At 36.7% G+C, this 20031-nt stretch overlaps 4 protein-coding genes across 4 annotated transcripts; 2 read left to right on the top strand and 2 right to left on the bottom strand.

Annotated features, from left to right (window-relative positions):
* On the bottom strand, nucleotides 428-3636 carry LOC109708645 (S-formylglutathione hydrolase). The gene is made up of 7 exons (XM_020230452.1): nucleotides 3304-3636; nucleotides 2949-3066; nucleotides 2756-2803; nucleotides 1941-2137; nucleotides 1752-1850; nucleotides 1568-1636; nucleotides 428-840 (listed from the first exon to the last, which is right to left on the bottom strand). Exons 1-7 carry the CDS (start codon nucleotides 3460-3462, stop codon nucleotides 661-663), a joined length of 870 nt encoding a protein of 289 aa, XP_020086041.1. The 5' UTR covers nucleotides 3463-3636; the 3' UTR covers nucleotides 428-660.
* On the bottom strand, nucleotides 4465-8477 carry LOC109708644 (eukaryotic peptide chain release factor subunit 1-2-like). The gene is made up of 3 exons (XM_020230451.1): nucleotides 8330-8477; nucleotides 5071-6510; nucleotides 4465-4979 (listed from the first exon to the last, which is right to left on the bottom strand). The coding sequence occupies exon 2, from the start codon at nucleotides 6486-6488 to the stop codon at nucleotides 5181-5183; it is 1308 nt and encodes a 435-aa protein (XP_020086040.1). The 5' UTR covers nucleotides 6489-6510; nucleotides 8330-8477; the 3' UTR covers nucleotides 4465-4979; nucleotides 5071-5180.
* LOC109709525 lies at nucleotides 11997-13084 on the top strand. The gene is made up of 2 exons (XM_020231801.1): nucleotides 11997-12193; nucleotides 12435-13084. The coding sequence occupies exons 1-2, from the start codon at nucleotides 12144-12146 to the stop codon at nucleotides 12991-12993; spliced, it is 609 nt and encodes a 202-aa protein (XP_020087390.1). The 5' UTR covers nucleotides 11997-12143; the 3' UTR covers nucleotides 12994-13084.
* Nucleotides 17532-19822, top strand: LOC109709246. Its single transcript, XM_020231379.1, has 5 exons — nucleotides 17532-17708; nucleotides 18794-18833; nucleotides 18907-19007; nucleotides 19095-19209; nucleotides 19545-19822. The coding sequence occupies exons 1-4, from the start codon at nucleotides 17625-17627 to the stop codon at nucleotides 19200-19202; spliced, it is 333 nt and encodes a 110-aa protein (XP_020086968.1). The 5' UTR covers nucleotides 17532-17624; the 3' UTR covers nucleotides 19203-19209; nucleotides 19545-19822.

Here is a 20031-nt window from a genome sequence, read left to right as displayed (position 1 = left end):
GTCAACAGCACTTTAGCATTAAAATTTAAGCTAATACTTTAATAAATTTACACTTACAAAAGTACATAAAATATATCAGCTAAATTCATAAAGATAAAAGACGCATTAAACTTTGAAAGTCAAAGTACTGTTGAATGATTGAAATCAAATATATTGAAAGACCAGAGAGTAAAATCCAAATTTTAAAAGTTTGAATAGCGAAATAGGTCATAGTCTTAACAAGTTCCATATGTTTTTGCCAAGCAATTTCTCCTAAGCCTGTTGCAGGCCTTTTTAAGTGCAACCAAACACGGCGACCACAATAATTTATACAAATTTCGAATCAAAGTGTGATCTAGCAACTCGCACCTGCACTCCTCATTTGGGGGAGCTCTCTCCACAAAAGCGAGCCCCTCTGCATCAGATACTGGAAATTTTAGCAAGAGAATGAATTTAAAGCCTGACTCCCCATTTTATTCCTCCAAAAGCTCCAAGAAGCATCATTAGATATGGCATAATGCAGACACAAATTCGACAAACTTTCGACAAGCATAGTCTCTGACATAGACTAAGGAAAAACTGATGTCATATTTAGCAAGAAGGACACGATAAATCCAGCATAATTGCATCATAAGCTCTTCGAAACGATGTACTGCAGATCAAGGTATGATTTCGTAGCCGTCAACCCTTGAGAGCTTGAGCATGATGGGCAATGTGATCATCGATGAAAGTAGCGATGAAAAAGTAGGAGTGGTCGTAACCAGGTTGCATACGCAGAATTAACGGAGCGTTCACACTTTTGCAAGCCTCCTCGAAGTTGCGTGGTAGCAGCTGATCTTTCAGGAACTTGTCGTCATCTCCCTGCCCAAAATAGCATCATATTTGTAATCGCCGTTGAGAATTAGTTTAGTTATATTTCAGACACGCACAAAGTTTATAAGAATAATTCGATACTATGAAGCTATTATCCAGAAGTTTTCTGGAAAGCAAACTACAGGCATTCAAGCAATCGTGTTTGAAATTTACGTCTTTGCGTACTATAAGGGTTTAGGACAAAAAAAATAAATTAACGAGCTTGGACGGAGCCAAATTTAAACAAAACGGTCTAGCAATCTTTTTAAGCCAACCAGAAGTTTAGAACCAACCAAATCAAAAACAAATTACGAGCTTGGAACGGAGTCAAATTTAGGCAAAATGGTCTACCCATCTTTTTAAGCTAACCAGAAGTTCAGAACCAACCAAATCATAACTTACGTTTTTCCCTGGTCGACAAAACACGACAAAAGTAATTTTCTGATAATTATCTTCAATCATTATACTAATTATCAATTATCTTTTGCCAAGAGTTGTCAGTCTCAGAAAATTGCAGCAGTCCAATTAGTCAATCTCCAAGAACCGTATCTTTTAGTTGTTATGAATTGTAAAAGCTCACCGACTCCAAGAGCACCAAAAGAGATTCATATTTGAAGTACCTAATACTTCGAAGCAGGATCAAATAGAAGCGGAATAACTACTATGAGAATACTATGAGGCTCAAGCTCAAGAGAAATACCATCCAAATATACTGTCCAGATAATGCCGTAGTTACCTGATCGATAAGAATTGGAGTAGAAATTGTGTTGTTGAACTTTTTAATCAAGCAAGTGGCATCATACTCCTGCATTACAAAGAAAATTTATAATTTTATATATAACAATAAAACCTGGCAGTGGGAGACAAAAGGAACTGCAGGAAAGTTTCCTAAAGAACTTAAAATAACATGAGAAGTTTACCTCCCAGTCAGACTTACTGCTGCCCAAGTAGTTTGAGAACGCCTTCTGACCCCAAGGACAGTTTATCGGATTGGCGACTGGAGCAAAAGCAGACACCGACTGTACAATATGGCAAGAACAAACCACTGCTCAGGTGATTTCTCAATCTAACTGTGGATTTTTCAACAAAAGATGAACTCGACGAGATACCTTGTACTTCTCAGGGTTTTTCAAGTAGATCGTCAGCGCTCCATGTCCACCCATTGAATGCCCAGAAATGGATGCACGTGATGTGTCAAGCTGTTCGAAATTCTCGTCCAAAATTTTTGGCAACTCGTTGACAACATAGTCGTACATGCGCCAGTTTTTCCACTTCTCGTTCATGGCATTCAAGTAAAACCCAGCACCTAGTCAAGCAAAAAAGAGGCAGGCACAGTAGTTAAAGATTGAGAACTTTTTATACACAGTATACAAGTAACATACACACAATCCACCACTAGGAAAAACAAAAAAAAAAAAAAAAAGGAGAGATGATGCACTTGTTTCTATCGATGATGCGCATATTGCCAACTTGAATTCATTTGTGTAGTTTGTTTTCCCTAAAATTCCAAGAAGTAGATTCAAACCCCCCCCCAAAAATTTTTTTTTGAGTTTCATGCCTCTCCATAAACCTCATTTTTTTTGAGGTGAGGTTTGTGCAGAGTTAATTTGTCATAAGATAAATTAGTAGGGTACAAGGTTGCACATACTTCTTTTGTATTTCTCAAAACATAATATGCCAGCATAGAAAATCAACTCAAATAATTCTTTATAATGCATTCTCTTTGCACAGGGAAAGAAAAAGACAGAGATTAAGCAGCCTAATTCACATAATGAGGCAAGCAAAGTATACTGGTCTATAGTCACGCAATTGTCGCAAGAAGATGCGTCGGCTAATCACAAAGAATCAAGTAATTGATCAGGAAAAAAAATAAAAATCTTATGCGCATCAAATCGATAAAGCGCGTTACAGTGTCAACTCTTACCTACACCGAAATCCCAACTATCTGCTTCTCCTTCAATGTTAAGCCCTCCTGCATCAAATGAACGAAATTACAAATCACATGATCGTGTATGAACAATATGAGGAACGAAATAACGGTGCCAAAACTTTTTGCATTATCGAAGCAACTAATGGCGTAGCTCGACACGGTAGTCGAGCGTTAGCGGAAAACTTACTCGGAGAAGTATCGGGAGCAACTAAAGCAATGCCCTTCGCGGAGGCCATGCGCTGGGCGCCGGACTTGGCGATGAAATTTTCATCAGTGCAAGTGAGCCCAGATAGCCAGTAGAGTACCTGTAGATAATACCAGCGACGATGATAATCCAAATCTAGACATTAATGTATTGGTAGAAAATTTGGCATGATGTCAGATCATGAATTTCCCTAGTTTTACAGGCAGCCGATATATGTAGATGTGTGTTTGATCTATTTCGACTTAAAAAGAAAAGAAAATAAAAAATTAGAGCATGTGAATGCAGGGAAGGAGGAGGAGGAGGAGGAGGAGGAGGAGGAGGATGGGGGGGATCGTACGGGGAATTTGTGGGTTGGGGAGGGGGAGGAGGAGGGGGGAAAGAAGATGGAGAAGGTCATGGAGCAGCCGAGGGTAGGGCTGAAGTGGTTGTAGCGCCGGTTGTAGCCCTCGAACATCTTCCACCTGCTCACCTCCGTCGGCTTCTCCGCACCCGCCATCTCTCTCTCTCTCTCTGTCTCTGTCTCTTCTCTTGCTGCAGTCTGCAGACCACAGTGGAAGTAGTGATGGGAGCGAAGAAGGATGCGAGGGGCGGAGTGACAGAGATTTTTTTTTCTTTCTTGTTTTTGGGGGTTATTTGGGTATTGAATGAGTTGGGCAGGCCCGAATCAATTGGACCATTTTAGCAAAAGAAAAGCAGTGTTAAAAGCTGGGTTTGGAAAGGATTAGAATGTGCGAGAGACGTCTCTTAATTTCTTTTTAGAATTTTATTAAAATTAGTTTTTTTATTTTGGAACGTCGCTGAAAATTAAAGTCCGCTGTATCAATCGACCACAAATTAACAGCCCGACAAAAATCCTAAAATAAAGACAACTAATTGAGGCTCTTCTATGTTGTTAAAACAGTAAATATTTTATATCGGTCACAAAATTATCAATAATAGATAGTTAATATAACAAGACCGCTCTATCTCGCCTAAATTCACGAGTTCGGCATGTATTTTCCTAACCAAAAATATAGCTCTTAGGATATCCTAACCATATCTGTACAACGATCTTATAAATACCCTTTTACCTCAACATTTCCTTGTTATGAAAATTTAACTTGCTGCTACTATTCACAAAGTTTTACTCACTCTTAAACCCCAGAGCAGCAGCAGCAGGCAAGTCTACTCAAACAACACACACGAGTCCTTTCAGAGCTTAAGTTTTCAAAAAAACATTCAAGAAGAGCATGTTAGAAGATCCACAGTCAACTATCAAAAAAAAAAAAAAAAAAAAAAAAAAAAAAGAGGAATAAACAGGCCATCAAAACATTTCAGCGGTCGTGACAACACACCAATTGAAAGTCAAAAACCACCATTCACCAAAAGGGAAATAACATTTGCAACCAGGAAACACCACGGAAGCTAAATACACTTAACCAACAATTAATTCAAAGCAAAAAATGCTGGTCAAAAGAAGAACACAAATGCCTGATCCTCAAGATTCCGATCAATCAAATATTCATGCCCTTATAGACATTAGAAAGCAATCTCCTTCTTCCCTGCCATGCTAAAAGCACAACTTTGATTCACATGCATACTTTATTTATTGTTCAGACTCTTAAACATTCTAAAAGCACAACTTTGATTCACATGCACACTTTATGTATTGTTCAGACTATTAAAAGTTCACGACAGAGTCTTCATAAAGAGTGAAACTCAACCAGGACAGTAATATTATGACTCATAGCTAATTAAACGGCTCGACCAGACCAAACGAGTGTTTCAAGCTTTAAACAGTAGGACTTGGTTGACTCACCAACTCATACCACAATAGCAGACACAACATAGTAACACACAGATAGGAAAACATAACTTGGACATGTATAGCCCAATTTTCTGTATCCCCTGCAATACTAAACCACCATAACATATGCCGAATAGCTGAGAAATCTTTTCCTTGATGAAGTGCCATCATCATTCCAGCAGATTAATCAATCCTGTAGAAATCACTTTCATTATGGCCTTCTGCTCCTGAAATCAAAAGTATGAACACCCATTAGCTAGCAGAAGGAAAACTGATAGATAAGCACATGGTCTATAGCAACAGTCAAAAGCAGCAAACCATTAATTTTTCCCCGAGGAAGTGCGTGACCCCTCAGGAGCGCGTCCGGACCGGGGCTGGGCCAGCTCAGGCTCCTCCCGGACCGGGTTCAGTGAATGGTTGATTGATTGCTATTCAGAATCATCATAGTACTCATCCGACAGCTCGTCGAAGGCCCTAACATCAAGCTGATAGCGAAGGATGCCACCAATGCCACCAAAGCCCCTGCAGAACTGAGATCCCTCTTGTGACTTGTTGGTCACAAACTCAAGAGTGCAGCCGAACTGCCTGTACTCGTTAGCAAACCACTCCAGTAAAGCAGTTTTATCCTGCACTTCGAGCTCGGCCCCTGTAGCAGAATCCCTGAAGTTGTTCTGATCTGCTTCCTGTTCTTTGGTAAAATGCTTCACAATATTCTCCCCAGTGGCAGAATGCTTTAACACATATCGATTCACGTCCAGATTCTCCCACACAATTAGGGTTTCTACAGCTCCCATCTCGAGTGTCTTCAAGGTGTCGTCCACACCAAAGACGTATTTCCCAGTGTCCTGGCTTATCTCCTCAAAGTATTTTCCAATCAATCGCTTCTCTTGTATGAATTTCACGTTTGACAGTATCTCAGATGATAATTCAATTGCTTGATTGAAGCCATTCTCACCGCCATATGAGACATCAACCACATTTAGGATTTTTGCTTGGAGGCGGGGATCAAACATGTCGGACTGGCTTAGCTCGGTTTTGAAGTCAGCTGAGCCAGCGAGAATCAATCCAGCCACATTCGGTTGACTTGTAGCAGGGTTAATGAAAAACTGAGTGGCTAGTTCAGCAGTTTTCCGCACATAGTTGTGGCGCTTCTCCATCCGAAGTCGAGCAAACCGAAGTGCCGATTGCCCTCCTCTTCCATGCTTCTTAGGAAGATCAACAGTGAACTTGTGAAGAACTTCACGGGTGTTGCCGCTTAAAGTGCCAAAGAGTGTTCCATTCCCATCCATTACTATGAAACCAAACTTGTCATCCGATTCTAAAAGCTCGCTCAAAGCCTCCGTGTGGAATTTGTTGTCGCAAAGATATAGCGATGCATTGATGGGCTTGAACGGCTCGAGATCGATTGTGACTTTCTTTTCTTTGCCGTCTTCAGTCACAATGGTCCCAGTGTACAGGACAAGTCCATTGGGAGGGACTTTGTTGTAGAGCTTCAGCCTTTGCTGAGCAGAGGTGATGGCGCCCAGCACAGATTGGCGGTTGACTCTGCTCTTGATGTTCGAGGCTGTCCCATATTCGTCCCCCAGCATCTTAGCAACACGTGAGATCTGATCGCGAGGCGGCATGATGAGAGAAATCATGCTTGTTCCGTTGCCTCTTGCAGCTTCGAGTGCCTTGATTAGTTTCTTGATCTTCCATATCTCAATGTTCTTGTCGGTTTCGTGGCCGTCGGCCATTTCGAGTAAAGCTTGTATTTGTCTGCATATATAAGAAAAAAAAATCCAAACCATACACAAGATATTAAGCAATAAATAAATGTTTACAAAATTTGAGCAAATGGTAAGAAAGCAATTTTTCAAAACAGAAGAAACCTGCTAAAGAAAATAGCATAGCTGGGGAGAGTGTCAGAGAAACTAAACTATTTAGCAACACAATATATGTTAAAAGCCAATAATGACAGCAAGTAAACTGTATCCAGCGCTGATTACAGCCTAATCCTCAAAATGAAGGCAATCCAATTATTGACAGCATGCATCTTAATCTCTTTTATCAAATACACCTTCGCTTTCACATCAAACACAACTAAGATATGCGATCTAACAAGTCTAATTCCAGTCCATATGGTCTTAAATACATTGACTTAAACAACGCAGGGAATATTAGGATTAATTACCGGGTGATTATAATGATTGAGAGTTAAAAGATAGTAATGACCAAAAGAAATAACAATTCATTAATATAAATATCAGTGAAGAATATACTGACTCTATAACAAATATTAAGCCAGTCATCCAACAATGTATAATATGATGAAATACTAAAGAGAGTAAAGAGGTTTCAGAATTCAACATGTACCACACATTAACCAGATAGTAAAAATTCAAAATTTCACAGTTCTCAGACTCAAAGAAGATATTAGCAAAATATTAGATTAAAACATGAACAGTCTGCCTTAGAATAAATGAAATAAATTTTATCCAACAGGCAACTCAGAATTCAACAAACTAAAATTATAAAAATACACAAACAAAAATTCAACAATATACTATAAATTAAGATACTAACTGTACCATAATCAAATTAAATAATATTAAGAAAAAAGACAAACAAATTAAAGAAAATTCATGCAAATAAATCGTCTTACATTCTAGTGCATAAAACCTCGTGCAACAAATCTGTCTTTAATCAGGGGCAAGTAACAGAGACACGATGAAGCGGTAATAAACAAGATAAAAAACAATAGTAATCAAAAAAAAGTTTTGTCAAGGAAAAGAAAATTGAATTATAACCTACACAGCGCCCAAAATAAAGAAGCCCGCCTATAAGAATATGACCTTAAGAAATAAATTATATCAAAGAAAAAAAAAACTAAAAAAATCAAACAAACACTTTAATCCAAACCCTCTACAATATACCAAAACCTAAACATATGCATCATCAAGCCCCTAACGCTAAGTGCATCAGATCAGATGAAAGGGGAGATTAATATGTAAGAAGATGGCATGCAGAGATGAAAACATATCGAACCTGCGGGAATTCAGAAAGGACTAATAATCCAACAAACACCCTATTCCAAACCAAAACCTAACATATACTTTAACACTAAATCCATCAGATCGAAGAAAAAGGAAATTAACATGTGAAAAATCACATACAGAGATGTAAAGATATCGATCTTACAGGGATTCAACGTGAAATAACCATAATCCAACAATCACCCCTATCCAAACCCTATGCAGTAACCGAAACCTAAACACGTACTTCAGATGAAAACCCTAAGCCTAAATCCATCACATCAGATAAAAAACGAGATTGAGGCATAGGAAGATCGCATACAGAGATGTGAAGATATCGATCCAATAATCCAACAAACACTCTAATCCAAACCTTACACAGAATCTGAAAACTAAACAAATACATCAGATCAGAACCATAACCCTAATAAACGTTAAAGAGATCGAAACCCACCACAATAAGAAAACCAGAACCTAAAAATATACATTCGGATTCAAACCCTAACTCTAAATCCACCAGATCGGCGAAAACAAAAAGAGATTAAGATGCAAAGAGATCCAACCTTTGGGGGGACTCGAAGAGAGATCCGCAGCGAAACGCTGCAAAAAGCCCCAAGCTCTCTCTCTCTCTCTCTCTCTCCCAACCGCGAGGTGGAGCCGCACCCTCGAAGCAAGAGACGTCGAGAACAAAACCCTTTCACGCACCTCTTATTTATAGCTTTTACGGATGCGATTTTTTAATTAGAGCATAATCCGCAGTCAAATCGCACGAGAAACGGGGCATTTTCGTGATTAGCACGAAACTTGATGCGCGTTACTGATCTGTTAAAACGGATTAATCGTGGTTCCTGAGTAAAACACAAAACATTCCACGCGCACATATGTTAAGACTTAAGATAAGAATAGAAATAAAATAAAATAAATAATAAATAAGTATATAAAATGTATACTTATTTTACTAAGTCATATAGTTGCAGAACAAAATTACAGCGTGCATCATTTATGTCTCTCCTTGCTATCTCCTATTTTAAATAGTTAAATAAATTAATTCTTTGTTAAAATTTAATAAATAAGTTCATACTAAAATGATTTATGAAAATTAAAATAGAAGACAAAAATACTGATGTAAACAATAATTTTTAAAGTTATTAAAAAAGACAAGCTATGGAAATCAAACTTAAAAAGGAAATTAGATACTTTAAATGTGAATTTTTAAGAAGTTCACTCTTTTGTTTGTTAGTAATAATTATTATCAACTTTTACATATTTTAATATTTTAGTTACCAATATATGATTATGTTTAAGACTGCAAACAAAAGATACTAAATAATTAAACTATACATATATATTTATACAAAACTAGCTATATATATAGAGAGAGAGAGAGAGAGAGTAGAGTTAGAATACTCCCAAAAGCACTAATAGGTTGGTGCTTTTGAGTTTTTAACCCTTGGATGTAGAGATGTAGGGTTGAAATGATGGTGGTAAGTGGAATAGTGTTTGATCCAAAGGCTATTAGTAATAAGGAGTAGATCCAAGAGTTAGAAACCTAATAGCACCAATGAGTTGTGCTTCCAAAAGTATTATAGCTCAATTCTCTCTCTCTCTCTCTCTATATATGGAGTTTGATTATTATACTATCGATAATACAAGTATTTAGTGCTATCGAGTTTTCTGCCGTTATCTTTTTAATCAATTTTATCCATAATATTATACTATTTAATCAACCACCTACTTAATTCTATATCTATCATTTTAATCGAGAATCGCTATCATTCTAATCGCATGTTTTTTTATTCAAAAATTAAAAATTTAATAGCACTAAGCGCATGTTACTGTTAATAATATAGTAATTTAATTCTATAAATAAATAAATAAATGATAAAAACATGGACATTTGTCTTCACATGAAATCATACGAGGAAGATATTCTTTAACGTAACACTTATTATAGCAGGGAGTTACACATAAACTCGCATCGCATGTGCGACGTCCACGTGTCGCCGTGTCGGCAGCCGCTGGAAACAGACATCTTTTCCCTGCTCTTGGTGTACAGTTTACATCTCGATATGATACACAAAATTGCATTTTATTTTATTTTTAAAATCTTAAATTTGCAGCCTGATTTCTTCAGATTCTGATGAACGAAGTTGATAACTTGCTATAAATAAATTTTAATGAGGATGAATAATAATTTATATACAATAAATATAATAGAAAATTATTTTGACTTAATTTGGAACTCACGAATAATTCACTATTTATCTATTTCTACACTATTGTATATAAAAAAATATTAAAAAAAATAAAAAACTTCCTAAAAAGGACTTTAGATGTTGGAAATCGCTTTATATGTGATTTGTTATAGTTCGAAACATAATGAATTGAGACCAACTTTATAATAGAATTATTTTTTGAGCGAAATATGACAAGAGACTTAAATGAAGCCAAAGACACTGGACAATAATATTTGTAGAGGAGCATGTTTGGTTAAAATTTGAGTTGGTATTTTTGTTTCTATGTTTGGAGTTCGTTCAGTCGACAACTTAAAAAAAAAAAAAAAAAGCTCGGACTACGGATGTACTGCTACACCGGGTGCAGAGAATACTGTTCCCTGGTTTTTGAAGGGTATGGTGTGGTTTGATGTGACATTACACCCAACAAAAACTAGTTGCTGCCATCTGGATGCTACGGGTTGAGTTGGCTTGAACGTCGAGTTGCGGTCATGACCTGCGCACATTTTTTTGGACCACTGTATTTTTGTTTGGGAGTGGGCTAAGGTGCCAAGAAGTTGTTTGTTTTTTAAGAAAACACTAAAAAAAGCAGGATCGGATGTGAGAAAGGCGAGATAAGGGTCCACAGGCGAGAGCGGGGGCAAGAACGTGTAAAGTAAAGATGAGGCAGGCCGCCTCCGTCTCCGCCTTCACCTTCGCCATCCTTTTCGGAAAGGAGAAAAAAAAAAAGAACGAGAAAAAAAAGAGAAAAAAATAAGAGTATTTTGACCAGTTTTTTAAAATTTTGATCTGAATCTATAAATTCAAAAAGATGACATAATTTAGCAAAAACTCAAAACTAATAATTTTTTATACAAATTGGCCTATTTTTTAAAATAATTTATGTGAAATAATTAATTTTTACGAGTGCGTATGTTTTAGATAAGGCACTTTTAAAATCGCAATACTAGTTTTCAAAAAAACTGTTATTTTAGAACCAAACAGTATAAAAATACTCTCTGTATCTCTCCATTTCAAATTACGGAAAATTTGCGTTACGTACAAAAAAATACAGTATAAAAATATTTTATTTATTTTTATGTATAATATATTTTGCTTATATTGGTAGTGAGTTGATTGCGATATATTTACACGGTTTGATAAAAAATATATAAAAAAATGTATCCTTACATTCTTTTGTCCGAATTTTATTTTGTCTACCAGCATTTGATGAACCTTAGTATCAATTGAACTTTAAGGTCTTGAGATTACGTTAGATGCTGTAACAAAAATAAGATTAAATATTTTTTTATTTTTAATAAATAATATTAAGTTGTTTATGTTATAATAAGTTAGTTAAAATATATGCTCTTCGGTCATAATATAAAATAAAAAAATATATAAGCGTTTGGTTCGGGAACGACGGGAATAAGCCATTGTTTTCCCTCTTTGTTCCCAAACAGTGTATTTGATACCCGAAAACCTTAGCCAAAAGAAAAAGAAAATTTTTTGGAATAAATACACAGCCTGGCAAACGGGNCAATTGTGGAGACCACTATGCCTACTTTTGCCTCTCTTTTCTCTCTCTCTCTCTCTCTCTCTCTCTCTCTCTCTTGCACCCTTTGTTTCTTATTTGTGCTTTTTTTTTTTCTTATCAAGAATTATGTTACTAGTAATTGTGTTCAGGGACTTCTAATGCATTAGAATTAGTTAGGCAAATTCATGCTAATAATGAAATGATACCAAGTGTTTGCGGTTAGATCGACACGATCGACGAATGGGTAACTTGATTACTTAGATCCATATAAAATTTGGTGATGTAACATAAACATATAGTGAGGCTTCAATAGTTATTATTTTATGTACATTTTAGGAGGTACCTAGCTCTCTTGTGCTTTTCTACTTTTCTCACTCAAATTCAAATTAGTGTTCAAATCTCTCTCTCTCTCTCTCTCTCTCTCTCTCTCTCTCTCTCCTTGTAAGGAATCCTATCAAAGCAAAAGCATGCTACAATAAAGAAAAGAATGAAAGGTATAGTGATCAAGGAAAAGTCCAAAATGCCACTCTAGAATCTCTTAACAAACTAACTCTCTAGCTCAATCCACACCACTCTAGCTAACTCAATAGAGAAACTCCACTAACTCACTTCCTCTTATCTCCCCACATGTTTCTCCATTCCTTGTTAATGCAAGAGCCCAAGAACCCACAAACAAGGTAAGTAAATCTCTCTCTCTCTCTCTCTCTCTCTCTCTCTCTCTCTCTCTCTCCAATATTTTCTCTCTTTCAATTGTTGGTCACATATAATTGCTTATATATGGACATGACTAGTGTCATGAACTTGGTCACATATATCCTACTGTTAACATTTCCTTTTGAAAAATTGTACTACTACATGTATGTTATGCTCATTAGGCTCATTGATCCCTATGTTCTATTCTTTCTTGTTCTTCCTTAGAAAGTCGTGGTATCGAAGAGCGATGGAGGTCATATTAATCCTATGGAAGCCACAAACCAAGTCTCCCATAAGATCTTCTACTAACGGAATCGCACCGAACTGTGAAAAACCGAAGCTGAGGAAGTGCACTTCCCTAAAGGTGGCGTCATCGTTCACTCGCGTGTGTCTATGTGCCCCAATCTCCTCCTACAATGAGGTTTTCCATGCCGACGTCCCCCCTCGAAGAAGTTACAGTTATCCGAGGTCGAAATCCTTCGTGGCGCCCACAGAGAGATCAGTCCTGAGTACGAGCACGAGAAGTTCGGTGGAAAACCGGAGAATCTTTCGCGGGAAATCGTTGAGGGATGATATACTAATGAGGAGGTTTGTGGTGGAAGAAGAGGCAATGATGCAATTGAGAATTAGGAGGAACCAAATTGAGTTTATTAGGAAGAGGAATGTTATGAGAAGGAAAAAACTTGGTCCTAGTCCTCTTAGCAAAATGGTATTGTCCGAAGAAGGCGAAGAAGATGATGATGATGAAGAAGAAAAGGAAAAAGAAAAAGAAGAGAAAAAGTAGCAACTTCATTTTGCTTTTCTATGAGGTATTAACCTCAATTTGTAGTGATTTTTCTCAATATTCCTCTATTTAATGGACTTGGAATTGCATAGTGGCTTGCATTAATGCTTCATCTCATCATTCATAACTCCTTAATTTGAAAAGAGGAGAATATTAGGACTTAATGACTGTGGTTTTGGCACACAAAGCTTAGATTTTATTAATTAATCTACTAATTGCAATAACTTTTTATTTTTCCCCTAATTATAGAAAAAAAAAATCTTCTAACTGAGGCTAAGATAAAAGAAGATAACATACAGTATTTGCATTAATTGTATGCGGTGGCGATCGCAATTTTTCATGACTTTGCAATTTTGATTCAATAAGTAAAACTTGGACTATTGTTTTTTTATGAGAATCGATGAAACAAATGATTTTTTTGTTCCATTTTTCGCAGTTGTTCTCTCTCTAAATCAAACTTTTAGAAGCATAATGTTTAATTAGACCTCTGGAGGGAAATGATTTCAAATAATTTCTATAAAGCTTTAAAGTTTTTTTTTTTTTTTTTGCCGAGAGAGAAAGATAACAAACTGTTTGCTTCGTATATTTTTCTTAGAAATGAACTTAGTTAGAAATGTAAAGTAACTAGGCATCGAACTTGGAACATCATACACCAACTATCAAGTTCTTAACGATACGATCAGTAAGGTTAATATTCCATCAATATTTACATCTGAGGATCGATGAACTAAGTGACATTAATTTTTTGTTTCATTTTCTCTCTCGCTCTCCTTTTAATAAACATATGTATGCTGAGAATCAAATCGAATTGAACTTCTGCCCACTGGGCCAGCAATGAGGATACCTACCATCTGCACTATACAGCGATAGTAATCAATCCCAAAATTGTCACCTCCCACCTAATACATAGTATGTGAGAACCCAATTTTAAAGGGCTAAATTGATCTTCTTTAAGGCTGTAAAGGATAAAGCTGTCTCACAACTAAATGTGACCCAACATGTTGGCTTGAGCTCATACCAGCCTGGTCCATTCTCATGCTTGAGAAGGACCCAAAATTTGTTTTATTTAATCATCAACTTTAATTGGTAGGTCCATTGAATTGTTTTAAGAGTTTGTGAATTATATCCTCAATTTAAGGAGCATGTATTGGGTACTAGACAAAAATTTTAAGCTTTAAGTTGACTACAAAAATAAGTTATATAACCAACTAGAAAGGGAGTAGATCTTATACAATTAAATGTTGCCCCATTGAGTCCTCAAAGGGTAAAGATCTTTTACTTATTTGAAATTAAAAAAAAAAAATGGCCTAAACAAAATGATTAATTCATCATAATTTCTATGGTGTGTTGTGTTGGCTTAAATGGACCAGCATCCTATCCTATGGCGGGAGGTCATGTAGGCCGAGTCATATTCGAAATGGCGTGAGGCTGGGTTGGGCCGAGTCATGTCCAAAGTGGCGTGAGACCAGATGGGCCGAGTCACAATCGAGATCCGTGGGCGCTGTTTCTGTACGCTTTAAGTGAATTGGTTGCGTATTTCTAACAGCTCGAGCTTTTGGGATTAATGATTAGTGCCAACGATCCGACATGTTTGTGACACCCCAATAGTCCCACATCGGATGGGAATAGGGTTGACTCAGACACTAGTAATAATAACTGGGCTTAAGCATTTTGGGCTGTGGTTGGGCCCAACGAGTTATTGTTGCTAGTGGGCTGGGTCGTTACATTTGGTATCAGAGCTGGTTCACCAGCTGGACATGTGTGGCGAGTCTTGGCTGAGCCAGGGTCTGGATGACGGGCTAGCGAGACGAGTCTCACATAGCCTGGTGATCTTGGGCTGTGTGTGATTGGACTGACGAGGACGTCAGGACCTTAACGGGGGGAGTCTGTAACACCCCAATAGTCCCACATCGGATGGGAATAGGGTTGACTCAGACACTAGTAATAATAACTGGGCTTAAGTATTTTGGGCTGTGGTTGGGCCCAACGAGTTATTGTTGCTAGTGGGCTGGGTCGTTACAATGTTCGAGAGTAAGCATAGTGAGTGTGTACAATGTCATTGTTGAGGTAGTTCATAGTGACATTCAACCGGTTGAATCAGTGACCCAACATCTTTTTCGATTCGTAACTAATTGTGAAATTTAAAATATTGGTACAAAAAGGTTAGCTGTAGTACGTGACCGGTTTAGTTGGTCGAATCAGTGATGTCCACGTGGTGTCATAAATTATTAATTTGCAAATTATAAATAATGAAGATAAATGAATATATCTTACAAAGTTTCTCAAACGAAAAATCTAAATTGAGTCGATCGAGCCATTCGATACGATGATACGAAAATTGGGCTAGTTCACCGGCTTACCGGTTATATCGCCAGTTCAAACGAATAGGCCTATGGACTGGGTCACGGTGGGACACCACCGCTTCCGCCTAGGGTTGTCAATGGGTATGGATACCCGAAATTTTATCCGAATCCGAATTCGAATGAAACAGATATATCCGGTGGATATGAATATGGATATCAAAAGTAGAAACCCAACGGATATGGATTCGGATATGAATTTTGATTGTATCCGACCCGAACCCGAATTTAATTTGTATTTTAAAAATTTAGGTTTAATATAATATATTTTGAAATATTGAAAAAAGAAATAATTGTTTCGGGTTCAAATTTTCGGGTTCAGGTTCGGGTTCGGATTTCGGATTTTTGGTCGGGTTCCGGTTTGGATATGGATTTTTAAAATCCGTCGGGTTCGGGTTCGGGTTCGGGTTCGGGTCTCCGGTTTGGAGTCGGGTTCAGGTTCGGGTTTTTTAAAATCCGCTCCGAATCCGACCCGTTGTCATCTCTACTTCCAACAGATTTTTAAAACACTAATATTTTACTAGCCACTTATTATTATTTAAAATTTGCTTGGTGTTTGATTGAGGAGACGGAAAAAAAAAATATGCATAAATAGTTGCAAATTATTTTTTTTTTATAGTAAGCTCTCTATATATAACTAGATCCGGCAAACGGGCGGGTTGAGTAATCCACGGACGGGTCATTATACCCACGGATTATTTGGGCATGTGTAAAATTTATCTGTAAATTTTTGGATATGCAACATCTTTACCCATACCCGCCCGCGGGTGGTTATGCAGGTTACGCGCAATCTTTTTTTCTTTTTTGCTTTTATATTTTTTAAATACATAACACATATATATAAGTTTTAAAAGTATAATATAACTTATTATTTAAAATATCATTACATACAATAAAAATATTTAAAGTCTTATGCAAAAAAAATTCGTAATATAAAAGGCGTGTGTCACGCCCCGGATGTCTCGTTCCCTGGGCACGCCGACAAAATATATGTCTTTTAATTAAGAAAATATATTTGCAGGTATCTGTGAGTACCTGCGGGTTATCCAAAATGCCTACAGTTTAATGGGTACCTACCCGTTTTACTCGTAATCTTTTGGGTTCGAAAAGTTGGTACTCATACCGGCAAATTTACGGATAACCCGCGGGTATGGGTCGAGATTGCCAGGTCTAAAGACCCATGAATTTAACTTCTTCATTAATATAAATTTTTAATTTTTGTATTTTAGCAATTAATCTCCATAAGTTTTATTTAACAGATATCTTCTCTCAATTCTCAAAGCGAATTTATTAATTAGAAGGCCCGTTTTGCTTGCATATTTGGTGCATAATTTGATAAAATTAAAAATATATAATTTTTAATTATGATTGTTAAAAATATATATTGCTGGAACAACTAAATTTTTTATTTTATTTTATTAATAAATAGTAGTAATTTCTATGTGCCAGATAAAGTAATGAAAATTGATGTGAAATTATTAACTTATAAGAAATATAAATGAAAGAAACCATGGTATAAAAGTAAAGTCAACCCAAACTAGAAAATGGCCATTAAAAATATTTTTGAAGAATCCGTCAAATATTATCAAAATTATAATTGCATAAGATCTATTGAACCTCTCACTAGGTAAATTAATATTACAAAAGCACATATATTCTAGATATTTTATTTTATTGAGAATTAGACACAAATTTTTTTGTTTGAACATGCACAAACATTAAATACGTCGTTAAGACTTATTGTAAAGAAACTTGCTACTTGTATATCCTACAGTGTACATTTTATCCCCTGACATTTATTTTTTTTAAAATATTAGGGTATTAAAAATTAATAAAATAAATGTACATGTAGCATTACTTTATTTTAAATATATGTTTCTTACTCACCAGACTGAAAATTATATTAAGTTATTCAAATCTTAAACATGCATATAGAAAAATCTGGACTCCCAATTTTATCTTTTATGTTTTAGATACCAACCAACTGTACTTGTACTAGATAGTGGTAATTTTCTATGTCTTATGACAATAAAAAGAAAAAAGAAAAACCAAATCTGGTCAGAACCAGAACCGGACCGGGTGGAGACCGGGCTAATCGGGTCGAGTGGCAACACGAGCCCGACTCCAATTTCGGGCTCAATCGAACTCGGGTCGAGCTCGAACACATTTGCGCGACTCAGCCGTTTACATAAACCCTTCCCACTTCCGCGCCCGCGACCCCGACTTCGTCGGAAGCAGAGGAGGAGGAAGTGGGTTTACGGCGCCGGCGACATGGCGGAGGTGGAGGAAGTGGAGAAAACGAAGAACATGGAAGAGGTGCTCAAACCCTTCTACAAAAGGGCTTCCGAAGCCGAGGTGCCATTTCCCGCTCCTTTTCTCCCTCCAAAATCTCTTACAATCATCATTTATGAAAACCCTAATCAATGAGAAGATCGTGCAATAAGTTCGGATTTTGTTGAATCCCTAAATTTTGAAAATACTTTTGGAATCAGTAAAATTTTCAATTTTAATCTATTTGAATGGAAGGAGAACTGAACAAAATGAATAGTATTTCGAAGGGTTGTATTAAGATATGCTTAGATTTGTGTTGAATATCCTAAGCTTTTCGAGAATAATGGTATCTAAGTATGAGGTTCTGAGTCTGAATTTAATTCGAGTCTGCGTCTGGGGCTTATCGAAAAGTTTCGAGCACTGACGCGGGGGATGGTGTTCAATATGATAGAAAAATACCGTTCTACGGTAGCTTAAATTTTTGGAGAATAGAAATTATTTCGTATTATCTAATTGAAGTTTGAGTTTTGATGAATATCATACTAATCTGCTTTTTATGTAACCATCCGTCAATGGGATTCGTAATAATTTGATCAAATGACGAGTAATGCTCCCCCCCCGCAACCCTACTAACACGGATATGTATGTGTGCATATTCGATGGCCAATATAAGATACACAAACTTTTCGAGGTTTTACATCGGTCAAGTTCGATAGAGCGAAAACCCTACTAACATGCAGATAGTTGTACAGAATTGTAATTGTGTATTATATTCGGAATTCACGGGCCAGATAACGCTATCTTGGTACACCCCTTATATTTTTGGTCTCAATTATATGTAAAGATGTTCTCGGATGGCCTGTAGCTGAAAAACAACTGAATACCAGAATGTAGTAATGCGTCTTGATCTTATCTTGAAGTTCTTTTACATATTGCAGCATCTTTATGTCATTTAAGATGTAAAAATAGAGAAAATCGTTTCGAATGTCAAGTCACGGCGTAGGTCAAGCAGCAAAAAGCTGTCGTCTACATGAATTTTAGGGCATCTATCAAAGAAATTCCTTAATATTGGTTTGGCCTACACGAATTGGTTTTTTAGTTGTTGTTTTTGACACACATACGCCTTTCGAGCTTCTTCCAATGTCTTATCTAGTTACGTGTCGTTGCAGGATCGCTTAGCGAAGTTAGAGTCAGCGCTTGCTGAGAAAGGTATTCTCTATACTGTTGAAACTTGTTATTGTATAGTAATTCCTGCATATAATATTATACTGCGACCTCTTAGGCGATGTGGACACTAGTAGCAAAGAAATCTCTACCATCATAAAGGAATTTGAATCAAAGCTTGAAATCGCACAGGCGGAGCTTGTATCTGAAAGGGAGAAGGTTGGCCCCATTCAAAAGATAATCGTCTGGCGTTTTCATATAGAATAAAAGCAAGTTGTTCTCTCTTGTTTACTCGTTTACTTGTAGGCTTCAAAGGAGATTCAAAAGCTTACAGCAGAGAACATGAAGCTTCAGTACCGTATTAGCCATCTCATTCGTGCATTAAATGAGGCGGATTCCAAGCTAGCGGCTTGATGAAAAGGTAAATTTTCTGTTTCTTGATTTGGTGTATGTTTATCATCGTTGTACTTGTTTTAATTTATTATGACAATAATTTGGGATACCGAATTCTCTTAAGGCCACGAAGGAGCTGCTTAGATAACAAAACGGCGGTTCTTAAAACACCTTGAATTTTTCCAGTGCCAAGCCGAAGAAACTTGTTTCTCACCATTGGTATCTAAAATTGCATCAAAATGAGAAGCAATGACCTTAACGGGCTTGTTTATTAAGCTAATTTTTTTCCCCCTAAAAACCTACTGCAAAGTTTTCTCCAAATCTACGATCTCTTGTGATCATCATTATTGTGTTTTTGTGCAGAAGATGACAGATGATCGAAACGAGTTAGTCGGTGCTTCTTATGAAAGTGGAAAGGAGCTGTTTGAAGCAAACTGTTCTTCTTAGTCTTTGCTATTGCCTTTCATTGTTTGTGAGTTGTGACATTGTGTGTTGGTAGTATATCTTGCTCTATGAAAAGAAGTGTTATTGCATGCTCTTCTTTTCTACTGATATGAATATCTTAATGCCAACCTTTGCTTCAGTATATTGTAAAACTTCACCTGAAATAAAGTATAAAGTACATACATTATTTAGGAATACAGGGAGGGAACTTGTACTGCTTTTTGTAAGGTGGGCTTTCTCTGGACTTGAATTCAAATTTGGGCCTACTGAACAATCAAAATGTAATCTAGTCATTAGTAGTTCGATCCGATTATTCGAATCTAATCAGAATCTGAAGTACCAGATTAGAGCGCATTGTTCATGATTTTTGGGCTCAGTTCACCTGACCCATCGGGCTTAATGTTTA

Source organism: Ananas comosus, linkage group 4, assembly GCF_001540865.1.
Source record: "Ananas comosus cultivar F153 linkage group 4, ASM154086v1, whole genome shotgun sequence".
Classification (NCBI taxonomy): Eukaryota; Viridiplantae; Streptophyta; class Magnoliopsida; order Poales; family Bromeliaceae; genus Ananas; species Ananas comosus.
This window is presented reverse-complemented; position numbering and strand designations above follow the sequence as displayed.